An 18,765-nucleotide genomic window follows, 5' to 3' on the forward strand; every position below is an offset into this window, starting at 1 on the left:
CTGGGGATAGAAGGCAGGCAGCTGTTGTCGCGGGGGTATTGGTAGAGACGGCAATATAATGACAGTCCTAGTTCTCGCACGAGCATCCTCCGGCCCGTCTCCCCCTCCATTACTGTTCCTCGTTTCATTTTCCCGCACGTCTCCTCCTCGCTTAAGCCGCGCATCTTTCTTCCTTCCTTCCTTCCTTCCTTCTATTCCATCCTCTACATCTCCTTCCGACGCGCCCCCGGTGTCGTGTGTGGGTGAGACCGGCCGGCACGAGACTTGTATCAGTGTGGCTCCCCCTTCCCCCCCCCCCTCCTCCTCCAAACCCAACCAGCAGGGCTGACCCATACCCGGTAGGTACCTAGGTATTCTACGTTTCCCGACCCGAGGGACTGGGACGGGCCAGGGGGGCTAAACTGCTTTTGGCCTGCTTGGCAGGGGGGGTTCTTTTTTCAGACGGTACCCGGGTACCTGCCCGCGAACCAGGAAGATCCCGCACCACCTGATTTAGGGAGGGTGCGCACCACCTAACCTGACCTAACCTACCTAACGCACATGCGCTGCCCTCCCTGCCTCCCATCAGAGCCGCGGCAAGCCAGGGCGGCGGGAAGGGGGGGGGGGGGGAAGGCCTCTGCCGTGCGACGCGCCCCGCGCGCCAAAGGCAACGCCGGGGCCCCAGCGCCATCCGCGCCGCGCACGAGACACGCGGCGCCAGAGCAGAGGGCGCCAGCGGCGGCGAGATCTGCGACCTGCAGGCAGCGCCCACCGCCTGTCTACCTGTCTACCCTGCCCAACGCACGACTGCGCAGCACACCCTTTTTTATTTATCTAGGTACTTTTTTTTTCTGCGCCCGGCCGCATCGTCCTCGCCGAACCACTGCCCCCCCCCCTCTCTGTCTCTCTCGCGACGCGGTCCCCGTCTCCCCTCGCCCCGAGCGCGCGCGCGCGCCCGGCGCATCATGCGTTGTCGCAGCCCTACGGCGGCGGCGGCGGCGGCGGCGTGGCGCGGGCAGGCCGGCGCGGGCAGGGATCGGCGGCGGCGCGTGGAGGAGAAAGAAGAAGAAGCAGTCAGACCCGGCACCGCTAGCTGGCCCCCCTGTCTCCCTGTAGGAGGACGCGCGCGCGGGCGCGCGGGGCTTCTCCCGGCGTTAGCCGCGCTTTCGACGCCGTGTGCAGCCTCCGGGTTTCCACCCGCCGCGGCGCAGCCACAATTGGCGCCCTCTCCGCGCACTGCGCACGAGGGCAGCCGTGTGCGTGCCCCCTACCCGTCTTCCTCGCTCCTTTACGCATGCCTGACTGGCATGGTAAGTAAGTAGCAGGCGTGACTGCGAGTACCTCCCCCCCCAACAACGCCCACGCCGGCCCATTCGGCGGTACGCCCGACCACGCCCCTCTCGCCGCCCATTTTGCCCCCCCCCCCCCAAATTTACCGAGATGACATTTATCTATACTTCCCCGAGCCTGGACCGAGAGAAGGAGGTGAGGCACAGGTATGGTAACAGCAACGTAACGCCTACACTTGCTTATTCACGAAAGACGAGAGGAGAGAAGAGGTTTAAATAGGGAACCTTCCGGATAAAGGGGGAAAAAAAAACACATCTAACAAGTCATGAATCTCCGGTACGTCGGTTCTCTTCACGTTGGTATCAGGTCGTAAGTACACGCTCATATATCACCGGCAGCGGCAGCGGCAGCGGCAGCAGTGATAGTAATAGTAGTAATAATAATAACAGTAGTGCTAGTAATAGTGTAGTAGTTGTGGCCGGGGTAGGCGAGGCAGGGAGAGTTCGCTATTGGCTCCGTCCGATCCGCGCCCATATCGACCACCCCCCTTCCTCCCTTCCTCTCTCCTTCCCCTGCCTTTTCCGTGTCCGTAGATGTGTCGTGTAGGGTGTATGCGTGGGTGTACGGCGGTAGGAACGCCAGTCCCTCGGGATGATGCGAGTTGTGTACGGGTGTGTATGTGTGTCCATGTGTGGAGTGTGTGCCGTCCCATGCCATGCCGTCTTAAACTCCGATGCTAGGCGTAAAATCAATAGTGTCAAGGGGCGTTGTGTGTGTGTGTGTGTGTGTGTGTGTGTGTGTGTGTGTGTATGCATAGGAATACGGTGGTTGCGTGGTGACATAGGTACCGCTCCAAAAATAATAACAATAATAGACCAGGAACGGTAGAAAAGAATTATATCGCAAACCAAGCATCTCCCCCTTCCCAATTGAGTGGTCCCGTTCCGTATGATGATAATGCCTGAGAAAAAGGAAAAGGGAAAAACCGGTGGTAGTTCCATGCTGCTGTTCGTCGTTCGGACCAAATGCCAGATTTCCATCCTGTAAATGAGGGAATCCCCGTTTCCTTCTACCCGGAAGGGGGCGCATTGCCTCTCTCCTCCAAGTAAATCACGGGGAACCAATGCAAAAATACCCGCCGGCCGTTACGAGATATGCCAGGTCACCGTCTCGGATGACGTAGAAGGACAGAAAGGGCGTAGAACTTTTGTGTCGGAGCGGCGGAGGAAAAAAACAAGAAAACTCATGAACGCTTTTCCCCGAAATCAACATTTCGCGTCAATACTCGGCCGGATCCTCCAGCCCGACCTTGGCTCCGATTCGGCTGAGCCGATCAGCCAACCCTCGGCAAGGTTTCCCCATCCAATGAGTGTGGTGATGGCGCGAGTAGTTAATTAGATACCGCCTGCGAAATCTCCTCCTTCATGGTCGACAACCGTTCTCGCATGTCCAACAAGTCGGCAAGCTTATCCTCGGGCGGTTCCTTGAGCGCCGAGATCTCGTGATGTAAGGACTCGTAGCGCTCGTAGTACTTGTTGAACATCCTAGCCTTGATTAGTATATCCTTCGTTACCCGCTGCTTCTTGCTTGGCGTCGACTGTTGAGAGGACTGTTGAGAGGATGATTGGTCGACGTCGCGCTCCTTGCGCTTCTTGGACTGGCTGGCACCGTTCGGAGCCGAGGACCCATTCGCCACCCCGTTGGTCTCACGTTCCCCGTTACGCGCCTGAGATTTGGGAGGGCGCTGGGCCGGCTGCGGTTTGTGATCCTCGAAGTCCGAGGCGTTGGTGGGCGGCGAGGACGCGAGGGGCGAAGACTTGGTGGGCGAGGTATTCTTGCTCTTCATCGATAAATTAGAAGATGTAGCAGTTCCCGCGCCCGTATTTCTCGAATTCGGGCTCACGTCCGATGGGCGATGCTTCAGAGTCGTTGTCGTGGTGGATATCGGCTTCGGCAGCTCCTTTGGTTTGATTCGCTTGCTGAGGGGCGCGCCGGAACTCGAGCTGCTGTCGTCGTCTTCGCGAGTTCGCTTCTGCGAGCTTGGGACGGAAGCTTTGGCCGGAGGTCGGGGTGCTCGAACTACCGGCTTCGGCTTCGGGGCCGGAGCCGGAGCCGGCTTTTCCTTCAGCTTTTCTGCGGCTTTCGTAGCCGGCTTCTCTACTCGTTTCTCGACTGGTTTCTCGACGGGCTTGTCGACAGGCTTCTCCACGATCTTAGGTTTCATCATGCTCGAGCTCGTGGTTGACAGTGGCGCGTCTTCTCCGCTGCTCTCGGAATCGATCACCTTCTCCTCGGAGAGAAATTTCTTGCCCTTCTCTTCGGTCGCCTTGGCCCTGGCGGCCGGCTTTTTCGGCGCAGCCTTCTTGGGGTTGTTCGAGAGGAGGCGCTTCGTCTGCGCCTCGCGTTCGCTGACCTTCTTGGTCTTGCTTCCTACGGGCTGCGAGTTCGATCGAGCCATGGCCTCGCTCTTTCCCTTTGTGGTGTCAAGGTCGCTCTTGTTCCCGTCGTCCGTCTTCATTGCCGGCGCTCTAGTTGTCGGGGTGATGTGACCCTTTGCCAGAGTTGCCTGAAGCTTGCTGAGGACGATCCCTTTGCCTCTGTCTGTCGGGGGAAGCAGCCGCTCCCACTCGGAGGCGGACGTGGGAATTCGCTGCCGGTCAAACTGCCGGATGGCGTTGTCGATCGCGGCCTGGCGGTCGTCGTAGCTTCGGTAATCGTAATTCCACACGTCCAGCTCCTTCCAGTACATCTTGTTAAGGCTCCATTTCTTCGTAAAGTCGTCAAAGCTTGCCACCTTCTCTACCGTGGGTTTCAGGTCGGCTTCCGCTCCTCGCCAGACATCCTTCAAGTGATCGTAAGCCTGATCTCTCGTGGCTAGCTCGTGGACCAGGACGAATCGCTGACTCTTGTTCTTCTCGAGCAGCTGCTGCGAGGCAGAAAATGCCGGGTTGGGGGAAGCGGCCGCGTTAAGCGCAGGACTGGTCGGCAGTGATCGTGTTGTGGTACTCGACAAGACGCTGGCCATGGCGGATCTTCCAGCTGGCAGGGGCTTGGTCTTACCGCCTCGCTTAGTGTTGGTAGCCGTGGCCTTGCTTCTGTCACACATTGTTAGCCCCCATTCCGAGGTTGGGCGAGCGGGTGGATATCGTACGCCATAGCGCCCTTCTGAGCATTGGCGTTCGTAACCGTGTCTGTGTCCGAGTCGGCGCCGTAGGACGAGGAGCGGCTGACTTGATTCCCTTTCCTGGCTGCCTTCGCCGAGACGTAGCCTGGCGGTATCTTATCGAAAATAGACATCGTCTGATTCGGCAATCGTTGCGCTTTGGTGGTGGAGTCTTCGGGCTTTGTGAGGTACAAGTCGTAGTTGTAAGATTCAGGTGCGGACTCCACCCTCTGCTCTTTCGACGCGTAGTGGAAGCTCTGCGAAAAGGGTAGTGGTTAGTGGGATAAATATCTCGATTGGAAAACAAGTTGGCAGATATTTATAGGTACGCAATACACTCGGGTTCTTTTTTTTTTCTTCCCTCCCTCTCTTCTGTGCGCCCGTTGCCAGGCGACAGGTAGGTCTTGTTAACCTAACCCGGTGACTCGAATCTTTACCATCCACCAGACAATCGAAAACTATATATGGCAGATTCGTTGACTGCCGACAAGAGGTAGGCAGGTGGAGCTTATAACGACGTAGGTTTGCGTAGCAACAAGAGGGGGGCCGGAAGGGGGAGACGAAGTCAAACTTACAGGGCTACTGCCGAGAGTCAATTCTATCTCCTGGCCCTCCTGTACACATTTTATCATGTCCTCAATTACGCTATCGCTCAACGTGATGCCGAAGGCTTGTAACGGGAGGTAATCGCTCGAGTTTGCCGAGCTCTCCAGGAGGAAGCCGGACTCGGGGATGGTGATGGCGGCCATGGTGGGCGAGTTGTCGAATTCGTCAACGAGGGCGGAAACAAGGGGGATTGGTAGAGCTTAGGAGTTCGGTATACGGGTAGGAGGAGGTATAGGATAGGATCGTTGTCTGCCGTATGGCACTGGCCGAGGAGAGACACCTGCAACGCACTCTGCACCCGGCCAGACTATCAAGGGCACCCAACTTAACAATGATCGAATTCTCGCACAGCTCTCTCACATGGCTAGGTGTAGGACCCGGGAGAAGCGGCTTCGGGAATTCGTGGATTCGGGGCCCGGCAAGCCAAGGGAAACGAGAGAGGAAGACCCAGGTCCAGTTGGCGGCGGCAGAATCGGGTGGCAGCGCGACTGCGTGAGAGTTGTCAGGGTGAAATACGATAGACTAGAGGACAGACAGGAGAGGAGAGGAGAATAGGAAGTGGTGGAAGAGAGTGGGCGAGGAGGAGGTGGTACGGGAATGTGTGTCTCTGAGTCTTGGTTGAGAGGAGAAAGAGAGGAAAATGAAGGCAGTGATGGGTGGATGGATATGGATGGGATGGGGTGGGATGGTACCTAGAGAGTGGAGCGTGACGGGGGTGGCCCCAGCAAGTACAGTACAGGTACCACAACGCCTGCTTTAGCTGCTGAGTTCATCCCGCCGACGCCCACCGCCAAGACGCTAACCCAGTGGAGCGTAGCCTGGCTGCGTCCGCCGGTGGCGGCCACCTACCTACGAGATACCTGGCCGGGTACGCTCGCGCGTGGTGCCGTCTGCGGCGGAGCGCGCAGGAGGCACACGTACCCTGCAAGTAGCTTCACACAGGCACAGACGTACCCAGCGTCTGGATCGGGTTTCTAGAGTGCGTTACGCGGGTGACCTGCGTGAAGCATCTTCTCCTAGGCGTCGGGCCTGAGGCATTCCCCTGCTTGCTGCGTCCTCACGTTAATAATTACATTTACGATTTCCCCGAGGACAAGGCTAGGTTTGGGCTTGCTGCCACTATTAAGTTACTCGCGTACCTCCATTGCCTCGGCCTGCCCATCTACGTGTGTGTGCAGGGTACGTAGGGTACTTGTTCTCGGTGCGAATGTATTTCCAGGTGAATTCTTCGGTAGCCGGGCCGCGCTGTCAGAGAAATGAAGGAACCACAAATCAAGGGACCGGTGGTGTAGGTATGGTGAAGAAGATAGAGAGCGAGAGAAAGGGGAGAGAGGAACCAAGGAAAAAGACCAAGAGCAGCGGCCATTGTGTGCTATTGTGTCGCCGGCAGAGAAGAGGGAAAGGGGGGAAAACAATGCTAAAACTCGGTGGCTAAGGTACCTAGCCGAGCAGGCAAGAGTACCTACGGCAGGCGGACGCGGGTACCTGATCCGCCCATTCTCTGGAGGCAGGGAGCCAGGTATGCAGGCATGTACACAGCTACGTACACACGCCGGGAGGAGGCAGAGTTCGAGAGGATACGGGCGCCCGCTAGTCGACCTGCCTGAGGCGCCCTAACCCAATCTGCGTCATCTATTACTGTACATGATGTACCTACATATGTGCGTTCCTTGGGTTAGGTACCTGCCTCCGCCTATGGCAGCACGCAGAACGCCGACGGGTTGCTAACGCAACTCGGGCGGGTATTGGTGGATATGCGCAGAGGTGCCTATTCTATGTACCCGTACGCAGACGATACATCGGGCTGGGCCAGCCGGGGGCCGCTGCGGCGGGGGCCTGGCCGCCTAGGAGGTACCTACCTAGGTAGGTACCTAGCCATGCCTACCAATGTATATCCCTACGTATATCCCTACGTACAATACATCCATACTCCATTGGTACATGCCCCCAGCGAGCTAAACTTACTATTAAGCGGCCTAGAAGCTCTAAAAGTGTACGTAGACGTAGAAATGTACGGGTATACAGGGGGGGTAATAGAGGTAGGTCTGTAGGCGCATACCTGAGAGGTACCACACCTAACTCGGGCTGTGTGACAGGGGTGGGGATTCTCGGACGACTAGGAGGTAGGTACATGCCTATGTACATATATCCATGCGTTAGGTACGTATACCTACCTGGTATATACATGCACGGCTTTTCCCCTCGAGCGGGCCAGAATAGAGAGGGTAATCAACCTAGCGCACACCTCTCCTGCTAAGCGGTGGCGATAATAATAAGCAGCACCGGGGGGGGAAGAGTATGAATATGGTCGAATTACGGTCGGTATCTCCCAACGACGACCTTACATGTAGGTAGAGTAGGCTTGCTTTTGTGTACCTGAGGTAGGTATGCACGTAGGTGTGAGGCATATCGTTCATGGGTCCTATCGCATATCGTCCTCCTCGTTTCTCCCTCTGGGACAGCTGCCCAGAGGCTGAGCACGAGACTCCCGTCATTTCAATTGGAATCAATGCGTCTATCGTCATGCTGGAGCTTCCGACCATCTTGTGATCGCTGCGACGACGTAGGTTTGGCATATACATCGACCACGCTATAGGATCACGTAGTATACGTCCGTCCGCCGATACCAATGCCTAGGTTGGTACCGATATCCATCTCGGTGTGCGGTATGCATCATCACAGGTATCCGTACTTGCAGATACCTACCAGGCAGGTAGGCATGCATGTATGTATGTATTTTGCTGCGAGGTAACAGTATGGCTTGCTGCAGAGGCGGATCTGCTAACCAAACACGAAGATTTCTTCTTCTTCCATTACTACCTACCCTAATTATTCGCCGTTAGCCGGCCAGATATATCTCTGCACGCAACCGCTACCTGACCTGCTGGCCATCCAGATACCGAATTGATCTAACCGTCCTCTCGCACTCTCTCTGCGTCCCGCTGTAGATATGTGCTGGGAGCAGGATACGGTCAGGTCCAGAGAAGGAGAAGAAAAGGGGGGGGGTTCGAAGGAGTCTTTTCTGGGGCAAGCTTTTCTCAACCTCTCCACACCAGGGGTTGGCGCGATGGGCGGACGGCTAGAGGGACGTGACTGGCCAGGTAGTTTAGATGGGTGCTAATAGACCCATGACACATCCAGAAACCAGGGCAATAAAAAGAATCGAAATGCCCATACCAAATCTGCCCAATCCGACTATGTAGGTATGTGTGTTCGTTTGTGTGTATGTATGTATTAGATGTATATGAGCAGGTATTAATGTGATGCTACCGCCGCTGGCCGTTGCTTGTCGAATGACGGCGGATTTAAGGGACGAGAGGGGTCGGGAATTGCCTTGCCTGCCCCGAATCCCCCAGTCCCCGAATGACATCGGATTCTTCGGCACGACAAGTAAGGAATTGACAAGCCACGCAGACGAGGCGGGCCAAAAAAAAAAAAAAAGAAGGAAGTAGAGCAAAAACAAAAGAACGCAAGCCGGATAATAGGTAATTGGAAGCAATCGGCTCCGTGCGGAGGGAGTATACACATATCTCCCCGTCCGCGGATATTGCTGATCGCCACGCCCCCGGTCCCTTTTCTCCCCCAGGGAGGCCTTACTAAATTACATCATTTAGTGATTAGTTTGGGCGCGGGAGCACGAGGCACTATAGTACCTATCCAGGCCGGCGCCGTTGGTGCCAGTGCGTTGTACACATGTTTGTATGGATGGACGGATGGGCGTGCTTGTCTGCATGACTGTAGATAGGTACGTATGTACGTACGTACGTGTGTATATGTTATATGTGCGTGTGTGAGGTGCTGCTGCTAGGCGGGAAGCAGAAGGAGGACGGCGATGACGACGGCGGTGGTGATGATGTGGTCGAAGGACGAGCCAGCTCATCGTCCGCTTCACTTGCCAGACGGGGATCCATCCCGCCCCTCCCCTCCTCCTCCCCCCCGGACCGGGCGACAAGTTAGAGCAGGAGGATGGGAAATTCGGTCAAAGACGAGGTCGGGAAGCAGGCCATGGCATCGAGCAACCAACCTATCCGCCCGTCTTGTCCGCCTACGTGCCTATGCGGGCGCCTACCCGCCGGGCTAGTTTGGGTCGATACGCAGATAGGCGCTATAAGTCCGGGACGGGTGGTGGAACGGGGGAAGGGGAGGGAGTGAGCGAGCGAGCGAGCGAGCGAGTGGCCGAGGCGAACTAAGCAGGTATGTTACGTGTAGGCACGTATGCGTGTGCGTAGGTGTGGATGGATCTGTGTATGGATTTGTCAATGAACGTATGGACGTACATCCAGATCACCAGGGCATGTGCCGAAGATGTGTGTGCGTGTATCGATCTATGTGCGTACATGCGAGTTGCGTACGTACGTACGGCCCCGGTGTGCGATACCATGGAGCAACCCCAGCTCATCGTCGACCCCCAACACGAGCAGGTAGAAATACCTGACACATGCAATCGCTTAGCATGCCTCTTTTTTTTCTTTTTCTCTTTCCACAACTTGCATCAGGTTGGCGGATATGCATTAGATCTTCAAGCCCAAATATTACCAGGTACCTACCTACCTGTTAGGTACATGTAGCAGGGTATGGGTGTGTAAGTGTAGGTACATCCCTATATTATGTACCTGGGTACATACATATATAGCACAGGCTCATTACTCGTAGGGCTGCCCCTGGTCACGTATCTAAGGTTAGCAGCTTTGCCGCACCAGGCTTTTTTTTTTCTCGAGGAGCTGCTTCAGGTTGATTACTGTACCTACATAGTATAGGTTATAGAAGCACGGCACAGTTAGAGATGCTAACGGTAAGTGTATTTAGTACGGATGGAGGCAATGGATGTAAAGCATTGTGTGTCCGTGTCGATGCGTAATAATGCCAACCTCCTACGTGCCGGGTGCGTGACAATTTTCAATCGTATTTACATCACGTACATTTACCTTAGGTACCCAGGTACCTCGATATATAAGGTGGGCATATGTACCCTTCCTCCCTGGATTACATAGTGTAAGTACACACATCTCCCGGTACACCATACATACCTACACCTACCTCCCTGCCTCTCAATGATGTGTGGGCGGGAGGAGGATGTGGATGAATTGCTTCTTTCTTTTCCTCGGCGATTCTGGTCAATCCGGGCAGCCAGGTTTACTGCGTTGATCGTGATGGAGGCTAATAAACAAGGCGTGATTCTTTTCCCCGAGTTACCGGGCCGCCGGGATAATGATAAGTTGTCAGCCGATCAAGTGCTCTCCTCGCCTTACGCACCATTGCCCACTGGATCTATACGCTCACAACATGCCATAACCAATGCGTATAGACAGGCACCTGAGGAGGCAGGGCGGTCGGATATTGTTGTCGTGCTTCTACCCTCGAGTAGGCGACGCTTCTCCGCGTGCGGCGGTCAGCAGAATTGCACGTAATGTTGGCTGTGCGCTGCGCAGTCGCCGGCCTGACTCTGACTGGACTGACCGACGGGCGGATCCTGGTAGTGGTTAGGCTGTCCTTTTTCCCCTCCCCTTTTTTCGCGGCTTTGTTTCGCCCTCTCTCTCTCTCTCTCCCTCCCTACCTCCCTCCTTTTCTTTCGATATTTCCCTCCTGAGCCGGCTAGGCAGGCCGCCCGTCGTACCCGGTCCCGCGCAGAAGGACCTAGCTCCGTGAGAGGGGAGGATAGGAATCGTTGACCCTCTTCCCTCTCTCTCCTCTCCTCCTCTCAGGTGTTTGCCGGCCCTTTGCTGACATGCAGGGCGCCCACCCTGCTGATTGGCTGCGATATGCCATGACGGATGACGGCTGGGTCCAAGATGAGCCCCCCGGTAGCATCCCGTCAGAAATCAGAAATAATACCTACTAACAGCCCGCACGCGCCCAACTCGCCTGGGACGTCGGCCGCACTATACGCATGTCGTAGATCTGACTGAGACAACGAGGAGATGGTCTGCCTTCGGACCTGCACTCGGCATCCCAAACACACATGCTCTCTAATTCTGGCGCGTGCGTCCGTGTCTGTCCGTCTCCGCAGGGGCGGCGACAAGTCGTTGCTCCCGCCCAGGTCTATGTAATGATCGTACGAATGTATGTAGATACTACGTAGTCTCTCTCACAACTCGCACCGTGGCCGTCGTCGACTGGACCCGGAAAAACGGCCACTCACTCCACAACGTCAGATCATAGTCTCGACCAACCAAGCCTCCAGTCCCCTCTGGACCTACACAAGTCTTACAGGTTCGCGCCCGCCGAGCAACTGGTAGTAGAGGATCCCGAACAGCACGGCCCTCTGGTCTTTGCGGGGGAATCGTCCGTGTCGCTGCCGTGGCTGTACCAGGTAGGTATTGACCTACATGTGTATGATTGGAGGCATGGCCTATATGTATGCATGTAGGGGTGTAGGGGTATAGGTAGGTTCAATGTAGGCCTGTACGCTGCCGCCCCGAGCGCAGAAATACCTCTAGATTGGACATGATCGCCGTTTCTTCGTCGCTTCATCCCGTTTCCTCGTTTGCATTATCCTTGATCTTTCTTTTTCTCGTTCGTTCTGGGCATATTTTTCCGCCGAGAAAAGAGGTGTGGAGGGGAACCGAGCGAGAGCTGGAACGAGGCAGCGATGAAACAACAGAAACCCAGTTGTTCAGGTAGGTAATAGAAGATAGATATACAGACATACCGACAGGCTCAAGGGGAGGGAGTTCCAGAACGACGGGGAAGCCTCAGTCACGGAGGGAACGAGACAGACGGCCGCCCCAGAAGAGGCAGCCCCAAGAGGCGCCTCTACCGTATTCTATAGAGGTACCTAAGTAGGTACTTAGAGGTGTGTACCTACCTATCTGTATGGACCTACATGTATACCAGGTATTCAGTACACCTGTGGGTGTAGGTACCTAGCTGTCCTAGCTGGCGGGCCTGGAGGTTAAGAGGTAGGTACTTAACCCGGGCACCTTTGTAGGTACCTAGAGGTAGGTAGGTATGTACGCAGGTACGTGTACTGCAGGCCTCCATCGCTGCGGAGGGTGGCGCTGTCGGGGACGGATGAGGTACAGTACCTGTAACGCATAGCCTACTCGACCGACCGCCCTCCTCTTTGCAGGTGCCGTCGAGGTACTTGGTCGCCGGTCCACATTGGAATTTCTGGAATCTCTGACAATCTCGCCTACTCGATACTGCCTCCCTCCTTTTTTTTCACCATTTAACTCTCCTCTCTCTCACGAGTAGAATCTACCAGGCACTACCGGGAAATCTTGTCTTCATAGTGACAGGGGTTCGAAGGGGGGCCATGCATAGAGTCTCGCTTTGTCCGTTGAAACGTGTGGTAGAAATCTACAACCGAAATCCGAGACTCACCCAATGAGATGGCCGCAGCCGCTAGGTAGTGAACACCTTTTAAAATGAGGCGCCCGTCCTATCGACCTGGAAATAGGTCGGCCGTCATGCCAGCCGAACGAGAAGCTGTTGGCCGAGCAGGTGGACGAGCTATGTCTGCGTCTGCGTCTTTGCTGCCACTGCCACTGCCGCCGCCGCCGCTGCTCTTGCGGTAGGCATTGTGTGGGTTTTAGCCGTAGTATGGATCGTGGACGTGCGGATCCTGGGCGGCATGTCGATTATATGACGCCCAGGCGATACCCGTCGAGACGGAGAGGATTGGCTTTAGGGGGGGGCGCCGGCCAATCCTTACGTACATACACAACACACGCAACGGAAGCCCCGTATCATGACGAACCGGCGGTGCTAGCGACAAATCCACCGTGGTCCTCGGTAATAGGGACAAGATGCCTCCCTGCTCCATAACGGATGGAGTCGGTAAGTAAGTCGGATAAAGCAAGCTGCAAGACAAGCCTGCCTTTCTCCTCCCTCCCTCTCCCTCTCTCTATTCTCCTTCTACCATGTGCTGGCGCGTAGTATATCCGAGAGCCCTCCGGCCTGCCTACTACATACACATGCATGAGTGCAGGCAGTAGAGGCGAGCTGAGGGATTACGCCCTGACATCATTCAGCTGACACCAACCACGATTGTTAGAGCGTTGACAGGGGGAAGAGGGCGAGGAGGGGGGGGGGGAGGAAGGGGACAGGAGGCGCCGTTGGCGGGAACGATCGTTGAAACATTTGCCTTCTTTTCTTTTCGTCTGCTGTCAAATGCCATGTCTAGAGTACATACATCTGCCCCCATGTAGACTTTTTACGATTATACGTAGGTAGGTAGGTATATTGCTGTACAGATAGGGATATATATTTGGAGGCATTTACCATCATCTTCCATCTGTATCTTGTATGTTACCTACCTACCTAGATGTATGTTACCTACCTATGTATGTATGTGTATGTACTTCTCAGCTGCAGGTCATCCACGCGAGAATCTGCACGGGCTTACGGGCTGGATGCCGCCACGAGGGTCGACGACCAAAAGGAATTGCAAATTCCGTCTGGGTGAACATGGGACGTGGCGTCCGCCCCACTACCGGCAGCCCATCACCACCATCACCACCACCACCCACCATCGCCGCCAGCCATTACCCATGGCTATGAAGGTATGTATATGCATGTATATATGCCGTGGAGTTGCCTCAGTTACTCTATACACATCTTCCTACATACGTACATTTCATCTCTGTGTACCTGCCTACATGGCTTGTTACCTACCTCCTTTCGCCCTATCTTTGCCGTACCCATCGCCCTGCGGCCCCCCGGTGGCTCGACAAACGACAAATCGCACCACCCGGAGCTTTGCGATCGATATACCTACGTATTTGTAAACTTACCTACGTACGTACATACGCACATGTATTGTATACGTTGAGGCATAGGCGCGGACCCGGGTGCTCAATCACTGCTGTCCACGTTAACATGAGACCGAGTTTCAAGTGCGAGCCTGCACTACTCGCCGGGGGGCAAAGGGGAGGCCGAGACGATCGAAACGACGAATAGGTAGGCAACCCGAACGGAGGAAGATGAGGTATGCCGTCACTCGCCATCCCGAACACGTAGGTAAACCAATTTTCTGCGAAGAAGAAGCAGAAGGAAAGATTGCTTCGTGGTGTTGTTTGTCATCGTTGTCCTTGTTGACATCGCTAACATGGGCGACCATGCTGGGCGCTTGGCTTGGCCGTGCTTTGGTGGCGTGTTGGGCATGCGTATTGGGACGGGTGCGGAGGTCTTGACGCGGCTACTGCCCGTCTGAAAGTGGGAGATCGCTGCGTTGCCATGTTGCGTTGCGTTGCGTTGCTGTGCGTTGCACAACTGCGCTGGAAGGGCCGGGACGCGGGATTCGGAAGAGGAGGGGAGGGGAGAATCATCGTCGTCTGACAAGCCGTGGTAGATCGATCGGCCAGGCCCTACTACGTGCGCATCCTACGTTAACTAGATAGCCTACCTGCGTACCTACGGGTTGGCCTAGGTTAGGTAGGTTGTCGTATCTACCGACTCCGGACGGGAACCTTCGCAGGTCCCTTAAGCTTGCTATTGAAGTATTTTGAAGAGGACGTCTCCTTTGGTGTGTGCCTCCACGGAGATGAGCTAAAGAACGAAGACTACCAAGTAGCGCTGTTAGGAATCGAACCTATCCTTCGTTAAGTAACCTACTGATCTCACGGTTCTGTTGCGAAGATGCATTCGGTAAATGCCGTTAAGAAACTCCAGTATAGGAGGTTAGGTATTGGGAGGTAGGGTCGCTTAGCTAACCCAATTACCTACTATTGACTAATACCTACCTCTACACGTACGTAGCTGCTGGTAGCGGCAAAGCGTACTCATAACAATAAGATCCGGGATGCGAGAGCTATCCCCGTCTTCAAGTTCCATGGGTTACAAATGAAGCTAGTGTAGGTGCTCTTCGGTAGGCATCTTATTAGGTACCTCTGCCTACGTTAGATACTGGTTAGGGAACCCTCCAAACTCGTTACATTATCGGTACCTGACCGTCTAATGGCATTGTCATTCGGTGACGACGTCGTGTATCCCCTTTACCTACCTATTCAATCACATGGCTGGATTAGTATCGGCACGAATCGGTAGCTAGAGCTTAGGATGCGCCTATGTCCTACTCCCTCTCATCACGGTGGCGCCTTGGTCTCTCTATGGTTGGCCCCCCTCGTTCTCGCCGCTGCGATCTACGCCGTGTGCCCGATTGCCTCACCTGACTGTCCTATCCGAAGGCTCGGTAGACTAACGTACGTGCTACGTGGTAGCGTGGACATTAGGAGCGCGAACCATCTCTTCTTTCGGTCGGCGCTTGTCCCCCTTCAGTCGACGAGCGAGAGCGGACCCTCCCCAGGTTCTCGTAAGCCTGCCCGCGTATTGGGCCGTTGGCACTTATACGGAGACAGGTTGGGGGAGGCGGCCGGCGCGAGTCCACAACGGCCGCTTGGGAATCTTAGATTCGCCTATCCTTTATTCGACTATACTCTGCGCGGATAAACTCGAAGGCAGATGTATTCATACGTGACTTCGACCTAATACTACTAACCGACCTGTAGTAGCTGCTTGAACCCAGCGGTTTCTAACCGAGTCATTGCGTGCGTGTTGGTTAGGTCTGGGACGTACCTATCACCAGACTTCCAGGAACTCCTAAGGACACGGGGGGGCAGCGTCGGCACACGAGTATGAAAGATAGGTACCTGTCTGTGCCCGTGTATCCACCTGCCTACCTATTGCCTCTCGGTAAGCCGGCGTGTGCTGCGATGTTGTTGGTATTCCTATTGCTACTACCTACCTAGTGAAAAGAGTGTCGTTTTTTTTTCTTGGTCGACTTTCCCTTTTCCTTTCTTGGATCCCCAGCCCCCCGCTCCATCCATGGCAGCCATGCTCACATCCATCCCACGCTTGAGGAAACGTTGTAACTGCTTGACCTCGTAACCCCCCCATTCCCAGCAGAGGTACCTCGATGGGTTGAGGCAGATTTACAGACTTGTTATTGGGCACATGCGCGGCGGAGCGAGTGGGTTGCGGGAAATGCAAGCATCTGTCGAGATTGTCCGAGCTGCCCCGCCGTCACATTCTCGATCCGCCTCACTAGACCCGATAACTCTGAGAGACGAAGAGAGAGTGGCCATTGATGGTACGATTCTCCGAGTTCTCGGATGAGCCTGTGGTGATCTATTCTTTGTAGATAGTTACGACGGTTTTCCTCTCTCTCCCCTCTCTCACTCTCTCTTGTCCTTCTTCGTGTCGGCCAGCGTCACATGCCGTAGGTATAAGGTACCCTACCTACCTACCCGCACAGCATACCCACCTAATACTAGCGAGGAGGGAATAGTTGCTGGTTTCGGCGCGCATACAACCATGTGTATGTGTGCAGCACACCTGGTGGTACGGACCGTAATCTCGACTTCCCCTCTTTCGAGCAGGTACCTACCTAGGCCTAAGTAGACAGACATATCGATTGAAACTGATGACTGTAAGCTTGGGGTCTTTTCGTCCGACGGGAATGTAAGGGTAAGCCCGGAGACAGGCAGGTAGGTGGGTGAAGATAACCTCTTATGTCAGAGGCTCGGATCGGTTCCGTATCGCCTCCCTATCTCCTAGTGTTCTACCTAGATAGGTGTTCTCGCTAATAGCGTGGGAATTGCAACATTAAGGCAACCTACAGAAGCATGCTTGCTTTTGGGAGGCGGAGCCGTTTAGGCTGGGCGGAAAGCGTTTATAAGTTTTATTTTCCTCCCCTAGAGCAGCGTGAGAATGAGATGTAGAGGTCTAGGCCGGTCATTCGTCATCGTGCACGTCTGAGGTCTATGCCTAGGTCTACTTAGTAGGTAGGTCTTTTTTTTCTGGTTGTTTCCCCCCTTCTCGGGCATCGTATCGGCCTGTCACAAGCCGGAATTCGAGGGGACTGCTGCGGGTTTCAGTCGCACTTCGGTCAATAGCAGCGCTGGGCGACAGCACTGATCCCATACAATACATTCGATCGTGCACGGGCGGTAGAGGAGCGGTGGTAGCCATTCCGCAGTGGCGCCGGGGCGCAGACGCCGCTCTGGGCGGCAGCGAGGACGAAGTGCCCGTCCTACTAAGCGGATGAGATATCCTGCATTGGAGACAGGTTGCATCGGCCATGTGACCTCTGCGTATTCGCTTCTGCGCCTTGACATGTGTGAATAATACACCGACCAGGGGAGGGGGGGCCAGAGGAGACCGGGCGTGACAAATCCCTGCTTACATATCGACTCTGTCGATGCCAGCGGAATATAGAGAGACGACCACGGTCTGAGGACCATCGTAGCTATCTAGAGCGAATTTGCATCGCCCACATGGTAAGCCCCGTTGATGTGTATCTCCGAGATCAGACATCCCGCCCTGGCCGGCACAAATTAGAGAAGTATAAATAGACGTGTGCATGCCTGGTATAAATAAACAATTCGCCGGCGGCTACTTCGATCCCTCATGTGTATACCCGCGAGGGGATCCGGCTGACCCCTCCTTTCTGGATTTGATTCGGAGATTTATAGATTGCTTTCAAGAGGTGCCGCGTCCCGGAAAGGGATCCTGCGGAAGTCAGGTCCGGAGGCTGGATGTCTGTACATCCTACTGGGCGCGCACATCATCATACCCGGCGAGGCGCATCTTAATCAGGAACGAGAAACGGGAGCCAGGGCAAGCAGCCGTCCCCGGCGCAGTGGTGGCTCAACGGCCTCTCTCACCTTACCCACACAGGGCCGATTCTACCGCACGCTCCTAGTTTTGGGCAATTTAGGCTGTCTTGATGGATGGTGGGTGTAGAATTTTTATCATGTACAGGAGTCCTATGCCGTCGACGCCGCCATCAAATGATACATTCCGGGTCTGTATTACCACACTAGCCTTCATGTCCTCGGCGAGCATCCGTTCTGACGTTCGCTAGCAATCTCGATGCCCAAACAAAAAACGCCAATACCGCCGGAGCGAGAGTCCGGGGGGATAACTGGAGGCCGCAAGCTAACCGCCGACGGCTCTACTGCGTCTTGAATAATAGGATGGCGCAGTGCCCTAGGTAGAAGTAGATGAAGTGCTTTGTCTCTGCAGCTAGGATCAGCACGCGCACGAGCCTAATAACCGAAATCCCTCGGTGCTGAGTATAGACAAAGGTGGCATTGCAGACATACCATGGGTAACGAAGCTTCCGAAGTTCCTCCCCACGATGCAGTGCCAGGTGGGACCTTTTCGCTCGTCAAACTGTTAATCGTCATTTAGTATCCCCTGCCGACCGGGTTCGATCTCTCGGACGTCGAGCTCACCGTTCGCTTGATATGCTGGGCAATGTCCTTCTCGATCGTGTACTTCCCCATGGCTTCCTGGGCTACGTGACCAGCGTCAGAACCAGAATGTGTAAATAGACCGGCAGCGCCGAACCGACCACACGTACCGACGTCAATTGCTTCCTGCTGCATGTCCTCTGTCTATTGCTACGTTGTCAGTTCGCAGTGGAGATATATCCTCGTTCTCTAGGCAATCCTAACCATATCTGCCGATTTGATCTGAGCTGCAGGGCGGAGGAGAGAGACTCGTTAGCTAAACCACACCTTCGCGACCCGGTGCCGGGAGGCAGGGAAACCGACCTTCGAGCTTATCACGGCCATTAGCCGGCGGGGGCGACTGTTGTTCCGTCATCGTCATATTCTTGATTCGTGGCTATCGGTCTTGGAATCGTTCGACGCGAGGGCTCTTTAGCAGACGATATCATTAGCAAATACGGCCCGAGACCCGGGGTAAAAGGTAGAGGAAGCGCGGAGGTGCGAGAGAGCGCATTAACAGTTCTGAAGAAGGCCGGGGATGAGCTAGGGGCG

The 18,765-nt window shown here is 55.1% G+C and overlaps 5 protein-coding genes across 5 annotated transcripts; all 5 read right to left on the reverse strand.

Annotated features, from left to right (window-relative positions):
- Positions 1–1,563: 1,563 nt before the first annotated feature.
- GGS23DRAFT_359121 (uncharacterized protein) lies at positions 1,564–2,484 on the reverse strand. Its single transcript, XM_051513224.1, has one exon. The coding sequence runs from the start codon at positions 2,307–2,309 to the stop codon at positions 1,776–1,778; it is 534 nt and encodes a 177-aa protein (XP_051374605.1). The 5' UTR covers positions 2,310–2,484; the 3' UTR covers positions 1,564–1,775.
- Positions 2,485–4,882, reverse strand: GGS23DRAFT_359137 (uncharacterized protein). The gene is made up of 2 exons (XM_051513226.1): positions 4,421–4,882; positions 2,485–4,364 (listed from the first exon to the last, which is right to left on the reverse strand). The coding sequence occupies exons 1-2, from the start codon at positions 4,564–4,566 to the stop codon at positions 2,660–2,662; spliced, it is 1,851 nt and encodes a 616-aa protein (XP_051374606.1). The 5' UTR covers positions 4,567–4,882; the 3' UTR covers positions 2,485–2,659.
- On the reverse strand, positions 4,689–5,289 carry GGS23DRAFT_359130 (uncharacterized protein). Its single transcript, XM_051513225.1, has 2 exons — positions 4,769–5,289; position 4,689 (listed from the first exon to the last, which is right to left on the reverse strand). The coding sequence occupies exon 1, from the start codon at positions 5,179–5,181 to the stop codon at positions 4,891–4,893; it is 291 nt and encodes a 96-aa protein (XP_051374607.1). The 5' UTR covers positions 5,182–5,289; the 3' UTR covers position 4,689; positions 4,769–4,890.
- Positions 5,290–7,785: 2,496 nt separating this feature from the next.
- On the reverse strand, positions 7,786–9,394 carry GGS23DRAFT_554508 (uncharacterized protein). Its single transcript, XM_051515548.1, has 3 exons — positions 8,692–9,394; positions 8,216–8,634; positions 7,786–7,993 (listed from the first exon to the last, which is right to left on the reverse strand). The coding sequence occupies exons 1-3, from the start codon at positions 8,916–8,918 to the stop codon at positions 7,911–7,913; spliced, it is 729 nt and encodes a 242-aa protein (XP_051374608.1). The 5' UTR covers positions 8,919–9,394; the 3' UTR covers positions 7,786–7,910.
- An 8,539-nt stretch (positions 9,395–17,933) lies between these two features.
- GGS23DRAFT_603380 (dynein light chain type 1-domain-containing protein) lies at positions 17,934–18,589 on the reverse strand (the record flags this gene model as incomplete). The annotated part of the gene is made up of 6 exons (XM_051519467.1): positions 17,934–17,998; positions 18,085–18,154; positions 18,217–18,278; positions 18,345–18,378; positions 18,439–18,461; positions 18,538–18,589. The coding sequence occupies 6 exons, from the start codon at positions 18,587–18,589 to the stop codon at positions 17,934–17,936; spliced, it is 306 nt and encodes a 101-aa protein (XP_051374609.1).
- Positions 18,590–18,765: the final 176 nt, after the last annotated feature.

Source organism: Durotheca rogersii, assembly GCF_024521655.1.
Source record: "Durotheca rogersii strain YMJ 92031201 chromosome Unknown GGS23scaffold_4, whole genome shotgun sequence".
Lineage (NCBI taxonomy): Eukaryota > Fungi > Ascomycota > Sordariomycetes > Xylariales > Xylariaceae > Durotheca > Durotheca rogersii.

Bases quoted from the DNA above. Each gene is read 5' to 3' on its own strand.
- GGS23DRAFT_554508 (XM_051515548.1), bottom strand. From the start codon at position 8,918: ATGAGCTGGCTCGTCCTTCGACCACATCATCACCACCGCCGTCGTCAT. The intron at 8,635-8,691 runs GTACTATAGTGC...GATGTAATTTAG, and splicing joins AACGGCGCCGGCCTGGATAG to TAAGGCCTCCCTGGGGGAGA. The intron at 7,994-8,215 runs GTATGGGCATTT...TCCTGCTCCCAG, and splicing joins AGTCGGATTGGGCAGATTTG to CACATATCTACAGCGGGACG.
- GGS23DRAFT_359137 (XM_051513226.1), bottom strand. From the start codon at position 4,566: ATGTCTATTTTCGATAAGATACCGCCAGGCTACGTCTCGGCGAAGGCA. The intron at 4,365-4,420 runs GTACGATATCCA...AATGTGTGACAG, and splicing joins GCTCAGAAGGGCGCTATGGC to AAGCAAGGCCACGGCTACCA.
- GGS23DRAFT_359121 (XM_051513224.1), bottom strand. From the start codon at position 2,309: ATGGAAATCTGGCATTTGGTCCGAACGACGAACAGCAGCATGGAACTA.
- GGS23DRAFT_359130 (XM_051513225.1), bottom strand. From the start codon at position 5,181: ATGGCCGCCATCACCATCCCCGAGTCCGGCTTCCTCCTGGAGAGCTCG.